At 42.2% G+C, this 19343-nt stretch overlaps 1 protein-coding gene across 1 annotated transcript in view; it reads left to right on the forward strand.

The window, feature by feature from the left end:
• Positions 1–18704: 18704 nt before the first annotated feature.
• cabp4 (calcium binding protein 4) overlaps positions 18705–19343 on the forward strand; it is a gene marked incomplete at both ends in the record, with an annotated part of 42962 nt that continues 42323 nt past the window's right edge. The window contains one exon of the mRNA XM_080722579.1: positions 18705–18821. Within this exon, the coding sequence (XP_080578705.1) occupies positions 18705–18821 (117 nt within the window). The remainder of the gene's footprint in view (positions 18822–19343) is intronic.

Genomic DNA, 19343 nt, shown 5'->3' on the forward strand with positions numbered 1-19343 from the left:
TGTAGTTTTCTATGTGATAAAGGCACACTGCCATATTTATCCACTTAAAACCTCTACTGTTAATGAGACGGACCTGAGTTACAACTGTACTTGGAGAATAGCCAATCTAGAAGCATACGACACGTCACATTTGCGCTGCGTTGTGTTGTGAGCTTGTAGATCACCTATTTATTGACAAAGGTTATCCCCAGAATAGGGGTTCAAGTGATTAAACCCTAGTGTCCCTGTTCATAGTAGGCAAACATTCTGCAACTCAACAAACATAGCAGATCTACAAGCTTGTAGATCTGCTTGCACATTCCCTTTTCGGCGAGAGATTTGATGTACAGTAGGGGGGGAAAAGGATGGGGACAAATATAGGCCCCTGGGGGACCCCGGTCAATAGGATTTAAGTGATTAATGGTAACGACAGCAGCGGTTTTGAACGCTACTGTAAGTGTACTTAATCGTTTGTAAACAAATTACTTTTTCAGAAGCAAAAATGGAATTGCATTTGTACTGTAGTGTATCATAAGACCTTCACAACCTCCTTTGAGCGCGCACACACACACGCGCACACACGCATGCATGCACGCGCACACGCATGTGTGTGTGTGTGTGTGTGTGTGTGTGTGTGTGTGTGTGTGTGTGTGTGTGTGTGTGCGCAGGAATGGCAGTCCTATGATACACCAACAATACCAGTATACCATTTATACACAGCATTATTTTGGGTTTGCTGATTTAAGCAAACTAAATATCAGCTCACCAATAATATATAAACAACATACCTGTGTGTGAGACCTGGCTCACATACAGGACGCTTCCCCCTACTTTGTTCCTTCTTTATGAAACCAAGTTGCTTAAAAAAAAATCTGGCAACACCTCTGTGCTATTATTGCTTACACGTGCACAAGCTCTGGAAGCGTTACATGCACAAATGAAACTCGGACACTCTCATTTCTTGTCAAATCAAATGAATTATACAAAAGATAATCCATATTCCATCATGCTTCGCATTCGTTCCGTGCCCAAGGACGCAGAAAGAGAAGGACCAGCAGCAGCAGCATGTTGCTTGCACACAGGGGCGTCAATTGGTATGGCAGGGGTATGCAGCTGCCATACCCTGGGTCCAGGGGGGAAAATAAAAGTTACTTTTAAATATAAATCCACGAATGTCTCTTTGTGTATCTGTGATGGTTATTATGTTGTTAAATTACAGTAAAATAATTACAAATACAAAATTTTGTAAAATGGTCACTTTAACAAGGTATTATAATTATATTCTCCACACTTTTATTCTCCCCATCTTGACAGAATGGTAAATTCCCAGGTTCTGCAGGTCAGGCACGTTTACTAACATGTCAAGTTTAGCTGCACTTAAACAACCGTTCCAGGCTGCCATATCCAGCCCAAGAAACCGTAGAAACCTGTGTAAAAAACTGACAAAACTCGTTTTTTTCCCCCAGACATTGTGAAAATAGCCGATCTACATGCTCACAACGCCTCGCAGCGCGAGGCGTTGTGAGCATGTAGATCTGCTATTTTCACAATAGAACCGTGTTATACAAAATGTAATGCCTATTTTCCATGAGGACTCCCATCTTTGCCATACCATAGCTTTTGCTGAACTGACGCCACTGCTTGCACACACACTTTCACTCACACAGAACTCTCACCAGGGACCTGCTCGTGCTCATACATGCGCATATGAGAACACGTGCATGCACGCACAGACACACACACACGCACAGACACACAGACAGACAGACATAAGAACAGTTGTGCACACATACCCAGGGACTGTCTTCATCTGTGCCAGCGCTCCATCTTGTCCTGCTCGCACGTCCTCTGTCTGGCACACACTGGGAAGCGTGCACATCAGCTTTGAGTCAATATATCCTTCTGTCTCCACTCTCTCGCCCTCTCTTCATCGTATACGCTCTCTTGCTCTCCACCTCCTCCTCCTCCTCTGTAACTCCCTCCCTTCGCCTCAGTTGTGACGTGGCTGCTTAAATTCGCTGTCAGTTGCGCGCACCACACGGCGCATATAGTAGTGTCACTCACTTTCTCGGCACTGGGGCGATTTAACACGACGCTGGGAGAGAGGGGCACAGACAGAGAGAGAGAGAGAGAGAGAGAGAGAGAGAGAGAGAGAGAGAGAGAGAGAGAGGGAGAGAGAGAGAGAGAGAGAGAGAGAGAGAGAGAGAGAGAGAGAGGGAGAGAGGGAGAGAGAGAGAGCAAAAGACATTAAGAGACTGAGAAACCCAAACAGACAAAAGAGACAGTGGCATGTATTAATATACAACATACATAGAGACAATATACAGACAATATACAACACATACTGTATAGTGACTACAACATACATAATATATATTATAGACAATATATAGTACAACTACCAGTATATCCAACATACCCAGTGACTAATCTATATACAACATACATACTGTACATCCATCATACATACTGTATGTATAGTGATGACTGTATACAACATACAGTACACACAGTGACTATCTATAATGCAACCAGACACAGAGAGAAAGGGGAACAGGGAATAGGAACAGACTTGTGTGGTGAGGTCAGAAACAATTGCTGTCGGGTAAAAAAGACAAAAGACTGTAGGCAAGGTATGGAGAGCCAATAAAACACAACTCATTCCTGGCCACACTGGCCGATTACTTCATATCAACTGATGAAGACGATGATAATTCTAGACAAAATGTATACGTGGTGTGTGTGTGTGTGTGTGTGTGTGTGTGTGTGTGTGTGTGTGTGTGTGTGTGTGTGTGTGTGTGTGTGTGTGTGTGTGTCTGTCTGTCTGTCTGTCTGTCTGTCTGTCTGTCTGTCTGTCTATAAATCCATGTGTTTGGGGATGTGTGCATGCATATCATCTACTGTAGCAGTAGCACATTTAGAATATGTGTCACATACAGTACCATGCTTTGTGTGTGTGTGGGGGGGATGTAAAGCAAGCACTTGAAAGGATGAAACTTGCAGTGAGAATCAGTTGCAAATGATAGATTATAGTCAGTAGTCAAATATTTGACGGAAATTAGGGTAGTCGATCTCCCGGAAAATGTAAGTCAAAAAAATGCACAAGACAAAAACACTCCTCTCTTGGCTGGCATGGCTAATGAGAGCGCTCCCTTTGATTTGGCTAAGTAGAAAATGAAAAATGCAGGGCTTTGACAATTTAATGAAGTACCATGGGTTGGCATAACATCAGAGAGCATGTACTTCTCTGGATACAGTAACGACCGCAAGTGCAATCCATTACATTTATGGTTCAGTGGAGGGAGAATGGAATAAATACATGTGGGTGAACAGGCTTGTGCATATTTAAACATATCTAAACAGCGCTGATCAGTCATCTCATTACATCTGCTACTCATTAGTATTGGGTTAATGAGCCATTACACCATTAAACTATATTCACCATTGCATTCTTGAAAAAAACACAAAAGCTTAAATGACTTGGGAATGAGTCTAATGAAAACTCCGTGTACCAATGCCAAAACATCATCCGTCTACAAATACATGGAGGTAAACCAATCATGAGATGCACTGAAGAAAACACACCACTGTGGCAGTGGCTCAGGAAGGAGCGCGGTCGTTTGTTAACAGGGGGGAGGGGGGTTCCTGCTTCGATCCACGTGTCCTTGAGAAAGACACTGAACCCCAAATGCTCCCAGGCACAGTTCAATAATTTCCACAACTGCCTTAATAAGATGGGTAAATGCGGTGGACACATTCCAGGTGCAAGTGCAAATGTTCTAGGCTATATCCCAGTGGTTCTCAACCTTTTCTGTCCACAACCCCAAAAATAATCATATTTTAACTTGGGACTCCCCCACTCTGACAAGCACAAAGAGTTGAGGAATTACTTTTTGTATAAGACGGTTCTATTGCGAAAATAGCAGATCTACATGCTCACAACGCCTCTTATATTTGACAATTTGGCCGATGTTTCATTTGTTATTTCAGGGGTATTGCAAAGTCCTTAAATTGTCACTTTAGAAATGTGCTATACAATTAAACTTTGTGTCGGTTTGTTTACTGTTGAGTGAGAAAACAGTGTTGCAAATTAAGCTAATCATTTGGTGATCGCCCAAAATAATTTGAGGACCCCCCTGGGGGTCGCGACCCACAGGTTGAGAACCACTGCTATATCCCATGCATTCCATTAATTTCCTTTAAATCATTGCAGGTTTCATTTCCACAGAAGAGCCTTGATGACACATTCTCACGTTGTCACAGAGTATATAACGTAACATAGCACTGGTGGAGCTATACGCCTGTCATGTCACCATACTTTAAACATGGCAGCATGGCTTTTTGCAGCCTCCTGGGGTCAGGTCTTCTTATTACTCTCTCACCACGCTGTCAAAGAATTAGAGAGAGCGCCTACAGATCAAGTCAACAGCCAGTCAACCACCTAGACTCTCTGAACCTTCTCTATGTAGCTGGGAGTGGGACCCCCTGGAGATATACTGTGAGGGGCTAGATCCAGTTTGACAGAAGACTCAACATAAGTCATGGGTGAAGGGGACATGTCTAAGTCATGGGTGAATGGGACATGTCTAAGTCATGGGTGAAGGGGACATGCAGTTCTCATGTAGTTTTAATTGCTTGGAGAGCTGTGATGGTTTTGATTGTCCCTTGACATCTGCTTGTTGGGCTATTTTTGGCAAAAGCTGGGGATGGAAAGAAGCCATTGAGGGCAGCAACAGTATAGAACGGAAATCTAATCATGTGGATTTCAGGATCCACATGGGAATGGCATGGCTCCCATGTAGATTTCAGATCTTCATGTGTCCATCCTGTGACATCGCGGTCATATGATGTATAACTCCAAGATTTAAACAAGATTTCAGCCTAATCAGATTCCTGTTGATATTATTCAAAAAGAAAATAAGTGAACATATTTGTTGAGTTACTAAATCAGCCTACTGGCTACTCAGTCCAGCGGTTTGTGAAGTTATCTCCGGACAAACACACAGACCGACCTGCCAATAGGCAGCCTTTCCCTGATACGACAAATATTCTTCTGTTTGTAAACGTTTAGAAAACTGCAATAGAAAACCAAAGCTAGCTTCAGTATGATGCTATGAATGAATGATACGCCACATTTTGAAGAATGTACTGTAACATCCTTCTATTAATCCTTCAATTAATTCACCAAAAAACTGTGTGTCTGTATATCTGTGTGTCTGTCCAAGGCATAACTCGGTCGGCATCCAGGCAAGTGGCCATATGACTTGGAGGTTTCTAAGTACCAAGTGGCAATTCCAGCGGACCAACAGTTTCTGAGAAGCGAAACACCACAAATATCTATTATGTCAATCCCTGGGACTGTGGACTGTGGAGTCTGTACCGATTCTGCTCAGGGAATGTATGCATACAGAAACAAGAAAGACGCTTCTGCCATATGGGCCACAAAAGGCTATTTACATTCATTTACAACTGCCATAAAACCTCATAACGAAGAAGGAATTGAAATGACGAGAGCTGTGGTCATGGGTGAAGGAAGTGTGGAGCTGACAACGGGTACGAGTACATCAGATAACAGGGGTATTGCACAACAGGTGGGACATGATTGTATTGACGTCTTGCATCGTGCCCGAGTAGGCCGGCACCGGAGTGAAAGAGTTGCAATTAGTCATGCCTCCTGAGCAGATTTATTTTAAATTGTGGCGATCATCATGTCAGTATGTCCATATTTCTAGGTCAAAATGTAAAAAATAAAATAGCGTAACAGCAAATAAGTATTGCTTTTTTGCGACCGTCAGGTCTATGAAAACCTCCACCGGCTGTCTGTCAGTCAGTCTCTCCGTTAGTCAGTCCCTCCGTCTGTCCATCACGTCACGTCACGTCACACTTTTGGCCCTACTCTTATCTCCGGCACCATTGCCCCTATCCATGCCAAACTTTGTACACACACTCCTTGGTTGGCAAACCAACAACCCCGCCCCTGATTTCTCACATGCCCCTCTTCTAGTGCCACCATGAGGTTGCGAAGGCCAATTTGTGTATACATGTGACCTGAAGGTCGCTTATCTCCCGATTAGGGAGTCTTACTGGTATTCCATACAAGCAAGTTCACACAAAGTTCGCCAATGTTGTACCATTAAACATAGTGATTTATTTTGCTTCCATTTCCTCCTTCCATCACCTACTGTACCCCCTGTAGTACTTCTAGGTCCTAGGGGTACACGTATGCCTATTTGAGAAACGCTTTGCAAGAGCAAAGGTCATGGAGTTGTTCCTCTTGGGAGCATGAATGTGCACAGCAGAGTTTTGTCTATACAATTAAGAGGTCAAGAGATGCACTCATTTGAAAGTGTAAAGTTTGGGCCGATATAGTGGCGCTAGAGAAAAGATCATGGGGTGACTAAAATCAATATGTTTCTTACACTTGGGAGCGTGAACATGCACAAGCAAATTTCACAGCAATCCAGCAATTATTTTTTTTATTTATTTTCTAGATACCCTTATTTGCAAATGTAAAGTTTGATGGTTTAGTGCTAGAGGAAAGGTCTTGGGCTCCTCAAATCAATACATGTATTTCTCTTAGGGGCATGAATTTGCACAACAAATTTCATGGCAATCTGGCATTACCTTTTGAGATATGTTGGTCAGAACCGGCCTGATCAAGAGAAAGGGCATGGGGTCAACAAAATCAATAGGTTTCTACCTCTAAGGAGCATGAATTTACACATAACATTTCATGGCAATCTGGACTTTTTGAGATATGCTGGTCACCGACTAACAGACGGTATTACATAACCATTTTTCATAATGTCCATAATTCTCTCTTGAAACTGGATTCCCCACTATGCTTTTATTCTCTAGACAGCTAATCTACAAATTTGGTAATCTGTCTGCACCTAGCATGCTGCCTAGAGCTCAAAGTCACCGTGACACAGGACTATCAAGCAACAATGATGTCCTATAATAGACTCACCATGGACTCACTATCCCTTAATTGCAAAGAGAGACAATTGGGTGACAAAAGGGGTGACGAAGCAGTGACAGCACCAATGGGCAAATAGGACAGCTACAGGCAAACCACATGCCGTAGTCCATCACAGTGAACCTGCAGCACATAGATTTGTCTGCAGCTCTCCATGGTCAGCCTAGTCTAGTCTAGTGGATGAGAAGTAATCAATTGCGCTTGAAGAATGAAGACAGACCAAGGTGCTGAATTATTGATTATTCTCAATCTCCAGGATAACTAGGTATCAGATTGGTATTCTCTAAGAAAGTGTTGTTGTCCACATTGAGTCACAATTAAGCAGTATGCAGCAGCAGCAGTAGCAGCCAAAGGGAGTAAATGCAGAGCCAGAAAGACAAGTTTTTGATCTATACTAGAAAAGTGCATGTTTTGCATGCCCTCATGGCTCCATTCTGGACTGCAATCTGTAAAATATTTGTTGTTGCCCCTGCAAAATGTCTCTTTTTCCTCCCTACTAGGATGAAGGTTGATACAGCTACAGTGGAAATCTAACAAGCCACCGTCACACACCCAAAACTCTAAAGAGGCTTAACTAAGAGATTTTTCAGTCTGGGAATAATTTCTCTCTTACTTTGAACATGAATTTGTATCAAAAAGCAGAGGTACCGTAGGATTCCCTGAACCCACTCATAAACTCACTCACCCATCCAGTTTTATTTTCAGTTGCATATTATCCCTGCCTCTCACCTGTTTATAAATCACCTGTAGCCGCTTTATGACCAGACAGATTGTAACATTGTCATTCCTGCCTTGCACCCTGCTCTATCAAAGAAAAAGCACCAAGTTGCTCCTGTGCTTTCTTCTTACCTGTTATTTTCTTTTACTTCACTTCAGTTTCATTTTAGAAATAACACACCAGGAGAGCAAGACATTAAGGTGAAGTTGCCATGGTATTAAAGGTTTTGTCTAGTTGTTTGAAAGTCTTATGGACCACAATGGAAACAAGCCTCTGGCTTTTTGTGTATCATCCATTTGACCTCTTTTCAACTCTTGAAAATACTTGAAAACAATCTGTGAATAAAATATTCAATCAACTCCAATCAATCAATCAATCAATCAATCAATCAATCAATCAATCAATCAATCAATCAATCAATCGTGAACAGAAAAAGCATTTTCAGGTGGTTATGAATTCATCCCACATAGATACTTTATCTGCATGTGTTTCAGATTACATTTTGTCTGCTCTTTAAATTGTTTAATCTCTTCACATTTCACTTGTTTATCCAGTATCATGTACTCTCTTGAACTGATACTATGACATTCCTTTTTTTCCCTTCTTCTTCTGCTTCTGTTTACTAAAGACCTGGAAAGGGAGCAGGCCTGTATTAACACAGTGTGGTGCCCCAAAGGGTGACCTGATTTGAAATGACCCTTTACTCTCACTTAACTAAAAAAGTGAAATTTACAAATAGGCTAATAGGCTAAGCACCTTATATTTAGTCCTACATGAACATATTGCTATATACAGTATGATACCAAATATATGATAGATATAAGCCTAAAAATGTTATAATACCCCGGGCCCTTACATTGATGCACATCTGAATGCAACTCACACCAAGGCGAGGTTCGCCAATTCTTGGCCATCTGGCCAGTGATGTATCCGACCAGTTACCCATATATGGAGAGTGGAGACCCCTGCATGATAGTCAATATTGATGACATCAGGGAACTCCATATATGGGCATAAAAGGATTCTGTTAGTTTGACATCACAGTGAAGCCAGAGTGTGATGTCAGAGCGGCAAACACATTCTGGTAGAGTGGTTCCCCTGACATCACAGTGACAGAGCATGATGACACATTTTTACGGTCTATGGGTTTGCCCATAGACCGTAAAAATGTGTACACACACGTCTACACGTGGACAAGCTGTGACATTTCTCATGGTAAACTGCGACCTTCGGTCGCAACAATACAATAGTCACTCACACCAAATGCAAGTTATGCAACACATCATGCTAAATATTTCCATCATAAACGGACTGTATGGGGTCGGGGACTAGGCTACATGCAAAACAATTTGAGTAGGCCCCAAACTCTATCTCTCTCTCTCTCCTCTCTCTCTTTCTGTCACTCACTCACACACACACACACACACGCGCGCGCGCGCGCTCTCCACGCCTTTGTAGTGCTGAAAAACATTATTTTATACTGTTTACTCAGACGCTCAACACAGCTGTGTAGGCCTACTACAACACAAGACTTACCTTTGACACGCGTGAAAAGGCTTTGTGTAGCCTGCCCAGCAAACATTTTGAGGTATATTAGACGTCTAATATACGTCTAAACTTATACAAGAGGTCTAAGTTTATACGTATAAAAATGGTATAGAAATGCAAGTTTTTTAGAGGTCTAAACTTAGACTAGACGTCTAATATACGTCTAATAGACGTCTAAGTTTATACCTGGGTCTAAATTTAGACTTCTAATAGACGTCCGGCCGTTAAGGTCTAAATATAAACGTCTATTAGACGTCTAAATTTAGACCCAGGTATAAACTTAGACGTCTATTAGACGTATATTAGACGTCTAGTCTAAGTTTAGACCTCTAAAAAACTTGCATATCTATACCTCTGGTAGACCATTTTTTATACGTATAAACTTATACTTCTAGTTCAAATTGTTTAGTGGGTGGCTTGCCGTTAGATAGAATAGCTTCTTTATAACTTCTTTCTTGACTATGCTAACAAAGTGCATAGATCAAAACAAACATGCAGGGGCACTTCTTACTTCCTCATCGACCTGAAACATCCGCACCTGAAGACAATCTCCCTGATTATGTCAGCATTCAGCAAACCCTCCAGCAGGTAGGTCTACTTTGTGAATCGTGATTATATGTTGATGTTCTATGATTATTTTTCGTTTCATAGTTTTTTGTTTGGCACAAGCACTTGCTGATGTCTCATGTCTGTGCATTTTGAATTCCAGTGGGCACCAGCGCTGGTTCTGGGCACAGCCTCAATGTGGACTGTGGGGGAAGGGGCACATATTAGCAACTCTTTCCATTTAATGTACACTGATATAATGTAGGTCTATATCAGTAATTCGTTTTTACCTAGTTTTTGTACCCGATTGTCTTCCAGTAAATATTATTATAGGCTTATAGAAAATAAGGTACATATTTTAAAAAGCCTGGTTTTCCTTGACTGGGGACCAGACATGCAGGGAGACCCCGTTACTGAATAAACTCTATATGGCAATGTCTGATTAAAGGACGACTTCACCATTTCAACCTATTAATCCTATCTTCATGTAATTGGTCCACATCCTCATAATGTTAATGATAAAATAGCAACAAAAAAATAAAAGACATTAGACTACTCGGTCTGTGTCTCATAGGAGGGCTGTGGGCAGTTCAGAAAACTGTCTATAGTGATATCGATGGGGAATGGAAGCTAATAAAAACTGCAGGCTTTACCATACTATAATGGAAGCCATTGTTCTCGCAAATCTAAATATATTTTTTCAAAATCGTGTTTAAAAAAAATCTACCTAACGTCACGTGCATTGCATATCTGCTAGGCCTATGTGACAGGAGCAATTGGTAATATAGGCTACTGTATACTGTGTACACTGTGCACACTGTAGCTATAATAGATATGCCTGGATTATGGCATTATTATCACTGCTGCCACCGTGACAAATTTGGACTGTATAGAATTCAGGACCATGGACAGTGTATTTTGCTGTGTTTGGCTAGGCTACTGAAATGGAGGAGGACAGGCAGACTGACTGACTTTATAGCACTATAACACTAGTTTCTTAGGCTGCTTGTTTGGCTTTTTGTGGCTGTAAGTTGTGACTTCCCCTTCCATTTCCCCATTAAATCAATCCACAAAGAAGAGAAAGAAGAAATGACTGGGGGGAGAGAGACAGAGACAGAGATTCTACATGCCTCCCACTGCTGATTTTTGAGTGTGTCACACACTGACTAGTGTGAACGTTGTAAAGAGCATTGATTGATTGATTGAAGACTTTATTAGTAGTTTGCATAGGAAAGGTACAGTTTCATGACGGTACAGTTCACTGGTCAAAGGTCAACTAAAAGGAGATCCCAGTAAACTCTTCATCTTTTTACACAAAACCTTTATGTAGGCTACATTTAATGACACACTACTCTGCACCAAAATCATCCATGCATTAAACTTATAAATGTTCATAATTGTGAATAAATAATAATCAATTGGAATAGTACTGTATAGCCCTGTGTTTTGTATTTTGCCTTGTATCAGTAATCTGGTCACAATTGGTATTTAGTTTTTTTGCGAAGAATATGGCTTGTTTTGACCATATAGTAGTACTATAATAGTACATTGTTATTTATTTTGATTGTCAGTGGACACACTGCCACTGTTTCTTACCCCAGACTGTTATTGTCTTAAGTTTGTTCACTGGCTGCTGATATCTTAAGCTACTTGTTAAAATGCTGAAAAAGGTTAGTCTGAAGCCCTGTAGCGTGCAGTCGCGCGCGCAGGGGGGGCCCTTGGAGCTTCAGTGCCCAGGGGCCCTCAGAGCAGTGTTGTTTTTGACAGCAAATTTTGATTTAGTTTTAGTCATAGTCTTTTGAATAGAATTTCTTTTAGTTTTAGTCATAATTTAGTCACCCGAACAATTTTAGTTTTAGTCTAATTTTAGTCGACTAAATATCATAAGATGTATTTTGACAGGCCTTGATGGCATCGTAATGACTGATTTTACACTTAGTCATCATAGTTTAGTTTTTATTTCGTTTTCGTCAGAGTTTTAGTCAACAAATTCAACACTGTCTCAGAGGTGTTAATCCTGGCCTGCTAACGATGATATCATTGGTAGATGGGTTTCTGCCCACAGCCCTCCTAAGAGGCACAGAGAAGAAAAAAATCAAACCTCGGTTCGAAGTGAAGCAGTGAATCTTTGTTCTAGAGCTTTACTTTCTATGTGCTTTAGTTCTATATTTTCTATGAATTCTGAATGAATGAATTATTTTGTCTGGAGGGCCAAATTGTCATGTGAAGCTTGACCAATCCTCAATTCTGCATGCACGGGACATGTACGGGACAGACATTCTCACTCCTTGAGAATCTATGGGAATTCTCAAAAAAACATGTACGGGACAGACAAAGCCATTCCTTGGAAGCGGCTTTCACCGCTTCAAAAACTGTGCTGACCAATTATTATGAAATATAGGTTGAAAGGTGGTGAAGACGTCCTTTAATGGTATTTTAGTTTATTATTATTATACACACTTATTTTGACCAATTTGTTTATATATTATTTATAAATCACTTAGCATCTTTGAATGTATAACTCACAAGCCACAAAGCAAAAAAACTAAAACAAAGCAAAAAACAAAACATCAGGATAAAGTAGCATCTTCCCAACAGTGTACAGTACATCCCTGAAGCCACACATTAGCAGATGAAAGCAGCCAGGTTGCTCATGACTCTAACATGAATGTTCTACTTCCTTCCACCAGAGACAGAGTGTGACACAGAAAGAGAGGGGGTGAGAAAGGAATAGATGGTAAGAGAGGAAGGAGAGAGAGAGAGAGAGAAAGAGAGAGAGGCAGGGGGGGTAATACCTGATTTAGATGGTGTCGGTTGCCGAAAATAGACGATCTCCAAACTCACAACGCGTTGTGAGCTTGGAGATTGGCTATTTCTGTCGTCTTACGACAAAGTGTAAATCAGGCTAAAGAGTCATTTGAGAAAGATAATTCCTCCAGTCCTTCTGCATGGCGAGATAATCTCCTCCCCATTACTTCAGCACAAAGCTGCAGTGGGACTCTATTAAAATATGCAGCCGTAACTTCCCCAGCCTGGCATTAACACGTATAGCTCCCAGATAAAGTTCTCTTCTATTTACATTCTGCCAAGAAGGCCTATACCAACATACACGCATGATATTTATATTTGGAGTGCAGGGTGAGAAAGTCACATAATTCTAATGATTTACATGGAGAGAACAGCTCGTTGCGTCCTACACTCACCCTTGCAAGTGCAAATGTGTCTCTGCTTGCTGGAACATTCTGCTTGGTGTCAACAAAACTCCCTCATTCTGTGAGGTCCTGCCTTCTATGTGTATGCCATTTGGTAAGGGAGACATAGGGCTGTGCTCCACCTACCGGTAGGTTTGGGGTGCTATTCAATAATATCAATTATTTATTTAAATATCAAGTACATTTGCACATATCCGGAAGTTCCCTCTGCATTGAATCCAGCAACTATTGCGGTATTTGTTACCATTATCTGATGTTTTTCCACAGTATTGCATGTACAACCAACCACGTATACTTGTACCGGTATATGGCCCGATCTCTTGCAGTGTCGTTACAATACTGTTGAGTTGATAGACTGTGTATTATTGATAGACTGTACGAGTGTACATATGCTAATTCAGTGTCAGTCTGAGCCTTTGGTTCTTGACTCCTGTACCACTCCTGTACCTGTACCTTTACTGTACTGTGTTTCAGTTTTACTGCTGCTGCTGCTGCCACCTGAATTCCCCCCAGGGGATCAATATAAGGTACAATGGTAAATGATGCATTTATATAGTGCCTTTCTCCAAAGCACTTTACAATGTGCATTGCATTCATCCATTCACACACGTTTACACGCTGACGGCATATAGGCAGCCAGCCAGGCCTTTGCTCCCTGCCCCTGTTCCTCACCTGTATTTAAGCCATTTGTAGCCTTTTGTATTGATGTCGAAGAGTTGTCACGCAATTTTTTACCTTCACCCTGTTATTAAAAAGGGCATTAATTTGTCAGAGTTTGCTCCAGTGCCATCCTTCTTCATACGTACCAGTCCTGCCCCTGAGATGCACCAGGCCAGACTGAATTCGGCTTCAGGCGCAGTGGAACCCCTTTGTTCCTCACAGTGTTGTTTTTGACAGCAAATTTTTATTTAGTTTTAGTCATAGTCTTTTGAATAAAATGTATTTTAGTTTTAGTCACAATTTAGTCACCCGAACAGTTTTAGTTTTAGTCTAATTTTAGTCAACTAAATATCATAAGATGTATTTTGGCAGGCCTTGATGGCATCGTAATGACTGATATTTTACACTTGGTTGCGCGCTGAAAATAGCCGATCTACAAGCGCTGCAACGCGTTGTGAGCTTGTACTGTAGATCTGCTATTTTCAGCGTGCAACACCTGAGAGCAACCAAACATAAAATGACTTCCTCATTTTGTTGACAAAATTGTCAATATATTTAGTCTTAGTTTTAGTAATCATAGTTTAGTTTTTATTTTGTTTTTATTTAGCTGTCGTCAGTGAAAAAAGCTTAGTCGACAAACATCTTTGATTTTTTGTCATAGTTTTAGTCGACAAAACCAACACTGGTTCCTCACCATTGGGAGCAGTTAGTGTGTCTTGCTGAAGAACACAGACAAAAAGCCAGGTGGAGCCAGGCATCAAAACTTGTGAAACTGGAAGAGACCACCCATCAGAATAGAAATGTTACTCATAAGATAAAGACATCACTCAGAATAAGGTTTTATTGATTTGCAGTGACCTCTGCAGCATAACAGAGCCTCTGGCTGGATCAACTCACTGAAGAGGTCAAGGATTCAGACTTGTACTGTTCTGTTGGTGTACACAAGTCCACCACACATGCACTCGCCCACTTGTGGAGAAAGTGGAGAAGGATGACTCATCCTTATCTCATACTTATCCTTGTTTTCCATATCTCTATAGACAAATTCCAGCCGATATCCGCGTTATCCTCCCTTGGGATGGGTCTGTTATCACCGCTGTCATGCCTTAGCCAAGGCTCAGTAGTCTGACTACCAGCTCCCAGGAGCCCGAACAGTAGCTCCCAGGAGCTGGTAGCTCCGTTATCACCCTTGGTCTTGTCATTGCAATGCGTATGCGCCAACACACGTTCAGAGGAATAATGTACTGTTCGTTCAAACCCTTTTTTTGGCTTGGTTTTAACTTTTAACTGCACATAACTCAGTAACGGCACGCGGCTCGGCGGTGAAAAATACTATGCCTATACACCTAAACCTAACCCTAACCCTAACCTCAGTAAAACTATGCCTAAACCTAACCCAAACCCTAACCCTAACCTCAGTAAAACTATGCCTAAACCTAACCCAAACCCTAACCCTAACCTCAGTAAAACTATGCCTAAACAACCTAACCCCCCCAAAAAAAATTGTCAGAGCGGTGCCTCCATCGCAGTAGCGTCCTCAGTAAGAGCGCATGGCTAGAATGCCCAACCTGGTAGTCTCGAATCCCAGCGTGACTTCTTTTTTTCCCCTCTGAACGTGTGTTGGCGCATGCGCATTGCAATGACAAGACCAAGGCTGATATCGGGTCTCCCAGCTCCTGGGAGCTGGTAGTCAGACTACTGAGCCTTGGCTAAGGCATGACAACAGTGATAACAGAACCATCCCAAAGGATGATAACGCATGCATTGTATCAGGTGCAAAATCCTATGGTTTTTGCACGACTGAACCCTCAAACTGGCATTTGTTGGAGTTCGTGCCCAACAACAATACCATCCCTCTATATGTAGTTGTTGACAGGCTGTTGTTCCTGACAGAACACATCTTGCATTGACATTCTCAGTCACCTGAGGAAGACCTGCTCTTCATATTGCACTGATGCAATATGTAATCCAAAATCGGTCCTGCCTGCGTGAACTGCATGAGCACACCGCAGTGCATTATTAGATGTTATTGTCTCGCCCCCTAGGAACAGGAGGTCCGGGAGGGCTCATAGAGATGGGCTGTGATGTGAATTGAGACGATAAAGGCGATGGCCCTTGTTTGCTTAATTGTACCATGCTGTTGCACCTCAAGGTTTTTATCTTAATGAGTACACAAGAGTAAAACAGTTTTTTATTGATTCCTCAACATAACCCAACAATAACGAACAAAATAATAATAACAATAGCAGCAATATTGATGGGAAAAAATTAAGTATGTAAGAGTATGTAAGGTCATCGCACTTTTTGAAGTTCTTGAAGGTGCTTTTGTCTCCGAGTCCTTGGAGAAACGTGTCCTCTGCATTTAACCCATCCTAAGAAGCTTCCATATTGTGTATAAATATCTATTTAAATGTTTGCATATGCCATTGTGTGCAGTCTTGATATGCTAACTATCATGGTGTTCATCTGCATTTGTTATGTATCTCCACTCATTTATTCAAGTTTATCCTTTAATTTGCCACCTGTTTGTACAGTACGTACAGTACAGTACAGTACAGTACAGTACAGTACAGTACTGTACAGTAGTTTTTTAAAGGCCACCTGCCAATTTTTAACCTACGGAAAACACTTCTGTTCTTCTCCAGATGACATGTTTTACGTAGGTTGAGTTTTTCCACAGCCCACAGCTCTAAAGACACATACGGGTTTTTTATATAACGCACGCACGCACACACGCACGCACGCACGCACAGCCACACACACACACACACACACGGTTGGTCGGTCTGTCTATCAGTCCCTCCTGTTACACATGACACCACTGACCACTTTCTTAACACGCCTGATGATTTCTATCAGAAAAAAGAAATTTACGTTTTTTAAAATCAACCTAGCAAAATAACACAAGTTTAAATTATACAAATATGACAGCTTTAGTGAAAAAGTTTTTTCTTTAAATTTTCAGGGCTTACAGTAAGTGGTACAGTATAAGTAAATTGCTTTTTTTTTTTTCTGTGGAGAAATCCATCCTCTGCAGTCTGCATTTAAAGCACCCTAACTATTTGGAGCAGTGGACTCCAAGTAGCTGGGCCAGTGCATTGTCAGAGTCCTTTCCTTCTCCACACAGATAAGGAAACAGGAGATAGCTCCTGAGCTCTCTCGGCCACCTGGCTGGGGAACCGTTGTTTCCCAGGGCTACTTACTGTACTTACCACACCGATATTCACACCTGGGACAAACGCTGATCCACTGCACCAGGTGTCAAACTGTGATTAGAGTTTATTGGACTCTTTTCCCTTTCCCCCCGAAATCTTTGCTTCAACTGCATTCGGTTTTGACTCCAGCACTGAAAAGATGGGCCAGTTATCACAAAGCAATGCATCAGCATGTGTTGTGTTGGCGAGTGCAGCTTAAAAACAGGTGGCGAGTTGTTGATACGGGCACAAAGTGACAGCGGTTGACACAGGTACTGCCTGGCGTTCCTGTTTAGTCCGCTTTGTGTGGACCACTGGTCACGTTGGCAGAGAGTAGTTTTCCATCAAGGCCAGGGACATTATTCTCTCTCACTGGCTCCTATGTCCCCCAGTCATAGAACCCCTGAACGACTCACTCTGTCATCATCCGTCTTTCTTTGCCCAAAACCGCTCTCTCTTTTACCCTCTGATATGATGCTATATCTGTCTTTCTGTCCTCCCCTTCTCTCTCTCTCTCCTCTATGTTCCTTTCTCTCTCTTTTTGACATCATCTCATCGGACACAGACAGATTCCATTAACCCTACCCATGACTTGTCCTTAACTTTGACAAGCAGGGGATCACAAATAAAAGAACAAGACATGCATCTCTTTTGCTCCCTCTCCCTTGTTTCTTTGTGATTCGTATAAGTTCTTCTTTTTGGTGACATTTCATGGCAGTCCAAGCCAGCGGTGCAAAATAAACTAAACTCGCTGTCAGATGAAATGACAGATTGACAGGGCGATGTTCCCTGGGGAAAGATGTGTCATGGTAATTTGTTTTCCTTTGTGAGTTCTTAAACCATATTTTGGAAAAGAATACCGTTACCAACACACAAAACGTCCTCTGACATTCCTCCATTGTCACGTCGTTTTTGTTCCAAGTTGCCCATTTGGAAAAGCATACGATTCCTCTAGATGTTGAATGAAGCCTGTTTTATGTCGTCGTCAGGCATGTACACACATAGACATCAAAGGGGGCTTGAGCCCCTGCCCTTTTATCCGTCTGTAAAAGGTGCCCTCTCCAGACCACGAATGCAGTTTTTACTGTGGTGAAAGAAATGCAAATTCCCTCTTTCCATGCCATACCTGAAGGTACCATTCAAGAGAATTGCCCTGTCCATACTCTCCTGAACTTGAATGCAGCGTCTTATGTTAAAAGAATTGTCCTCTCTGTTGATTATGCTTAGTTCAGTGTGGTATCACGCACCGAAAATAGCCGACCTCCAAGCTCACAACGCGTATTTCCCTTTTAGAAATTTCAGCCCCTGCCTCTCTAACATTCTCTGCATGTTCCTGGTCGTCGTGAATAACAAGCCCACTTTGTGAGCTTGTAGATTGTCTATTTCCGGTGTGCGACATGGTGAGCAAACCAGGCATACCTCGGGCTTTAGTCTCCAGCTGTAGCTGAGCTCAGAGCCGAGCTCAGCGCTTACACAGTCACATTATTTGCTGCTGACCCAATTAGGTCCTACCGCCTCGTGATTCATATTTCCTCGCTCTCTCCCTCTCTCTTGTTCACTCCTTTCGTTATGTTTCTCTGCTCCTTTTGATGAATGGTTACTTGGCTTTTTAGGACAAATGACAGTTCAGTGATTAATAGTGCGCACTCTTTCACCCCCTCCCTTCCATTTCTGCCCTCCGCAACCACCCCCTCTACCTCTCTCTCCCTCTCTCTCTCTCTCTCTATCTCTCTCTCTCTCTATCGTCACCTGGGTTTACCCCATCAGCATATTCCCATAAATAAACGACAAGGGGGTGAGGCAGAGTGGAGGGGAAGCGTGGCCCAAAGGTAGGGCAACGGGCATGTGTGGGATGGAGGGATGAGAGAATGGAGGGACGGGAGGATGGAGGGACGGGAGGATGGAGGGATGAGAGGATGGAGGGGCGAGAGGATGGAGGGACGGGAGGGGACGTGAGCCAGCTGCTCCAGATCAGGAGTGTGAAGGTGACTGAAGATAGAAAGAGAGAGAGAGAGAGAGAGATGGAGAGAAAGAGAGAGGAAGAGAGATACTGTAGAGGGGGGAGAAAGAGAAAGTATGAGAGGAAGAGGGAAATAGGAGGGGGAGAGAGAGAGAGAATGAATCACTGCTTCTTAGGTCCTTATTCTGCTCTGTCCTAGCTCCTTTATCCTCACCGCGAAAGAGAAGGCAAGATATCGTCGTTGTCGGGTGGAAACCTTGTACCGTTATGTCCAAAGCCGTTCGTCTTGCATTTATCATTTTAAAAATGATTTAAAGTAGTGAAAACAGCCGATCTACAAGCACACAATGCCTCGCACCGCGTTTACTTTGGGAAAGAACGTACAAATTTGAAACTTGGAGATAAGAGGTTTCCACCCGACAACGACGATATGTGAGCATATTTTGTGCAAAAAATAGAGGAACAAGGATGTGTTGCACCAGTAAATTGTATAGTCACTTATGCCCAATACTTACTTGTATGACAAAATAGAGAAAATAGCAGATCT

The sequence above is a fragment of the Nannobrachium achirus genome, assembly GCF_963921795.1.
Source record: "Nannobrachium achirus genome assembly, chromosome: 3".
In the NCBI taxonomy this organism is placed as follows: Eukaryota; Metazoa; Chordata; class Actinopteri; order Myctophiformes; family Myctophidae; genus Nannobrachium; species Nannobrachium achirus.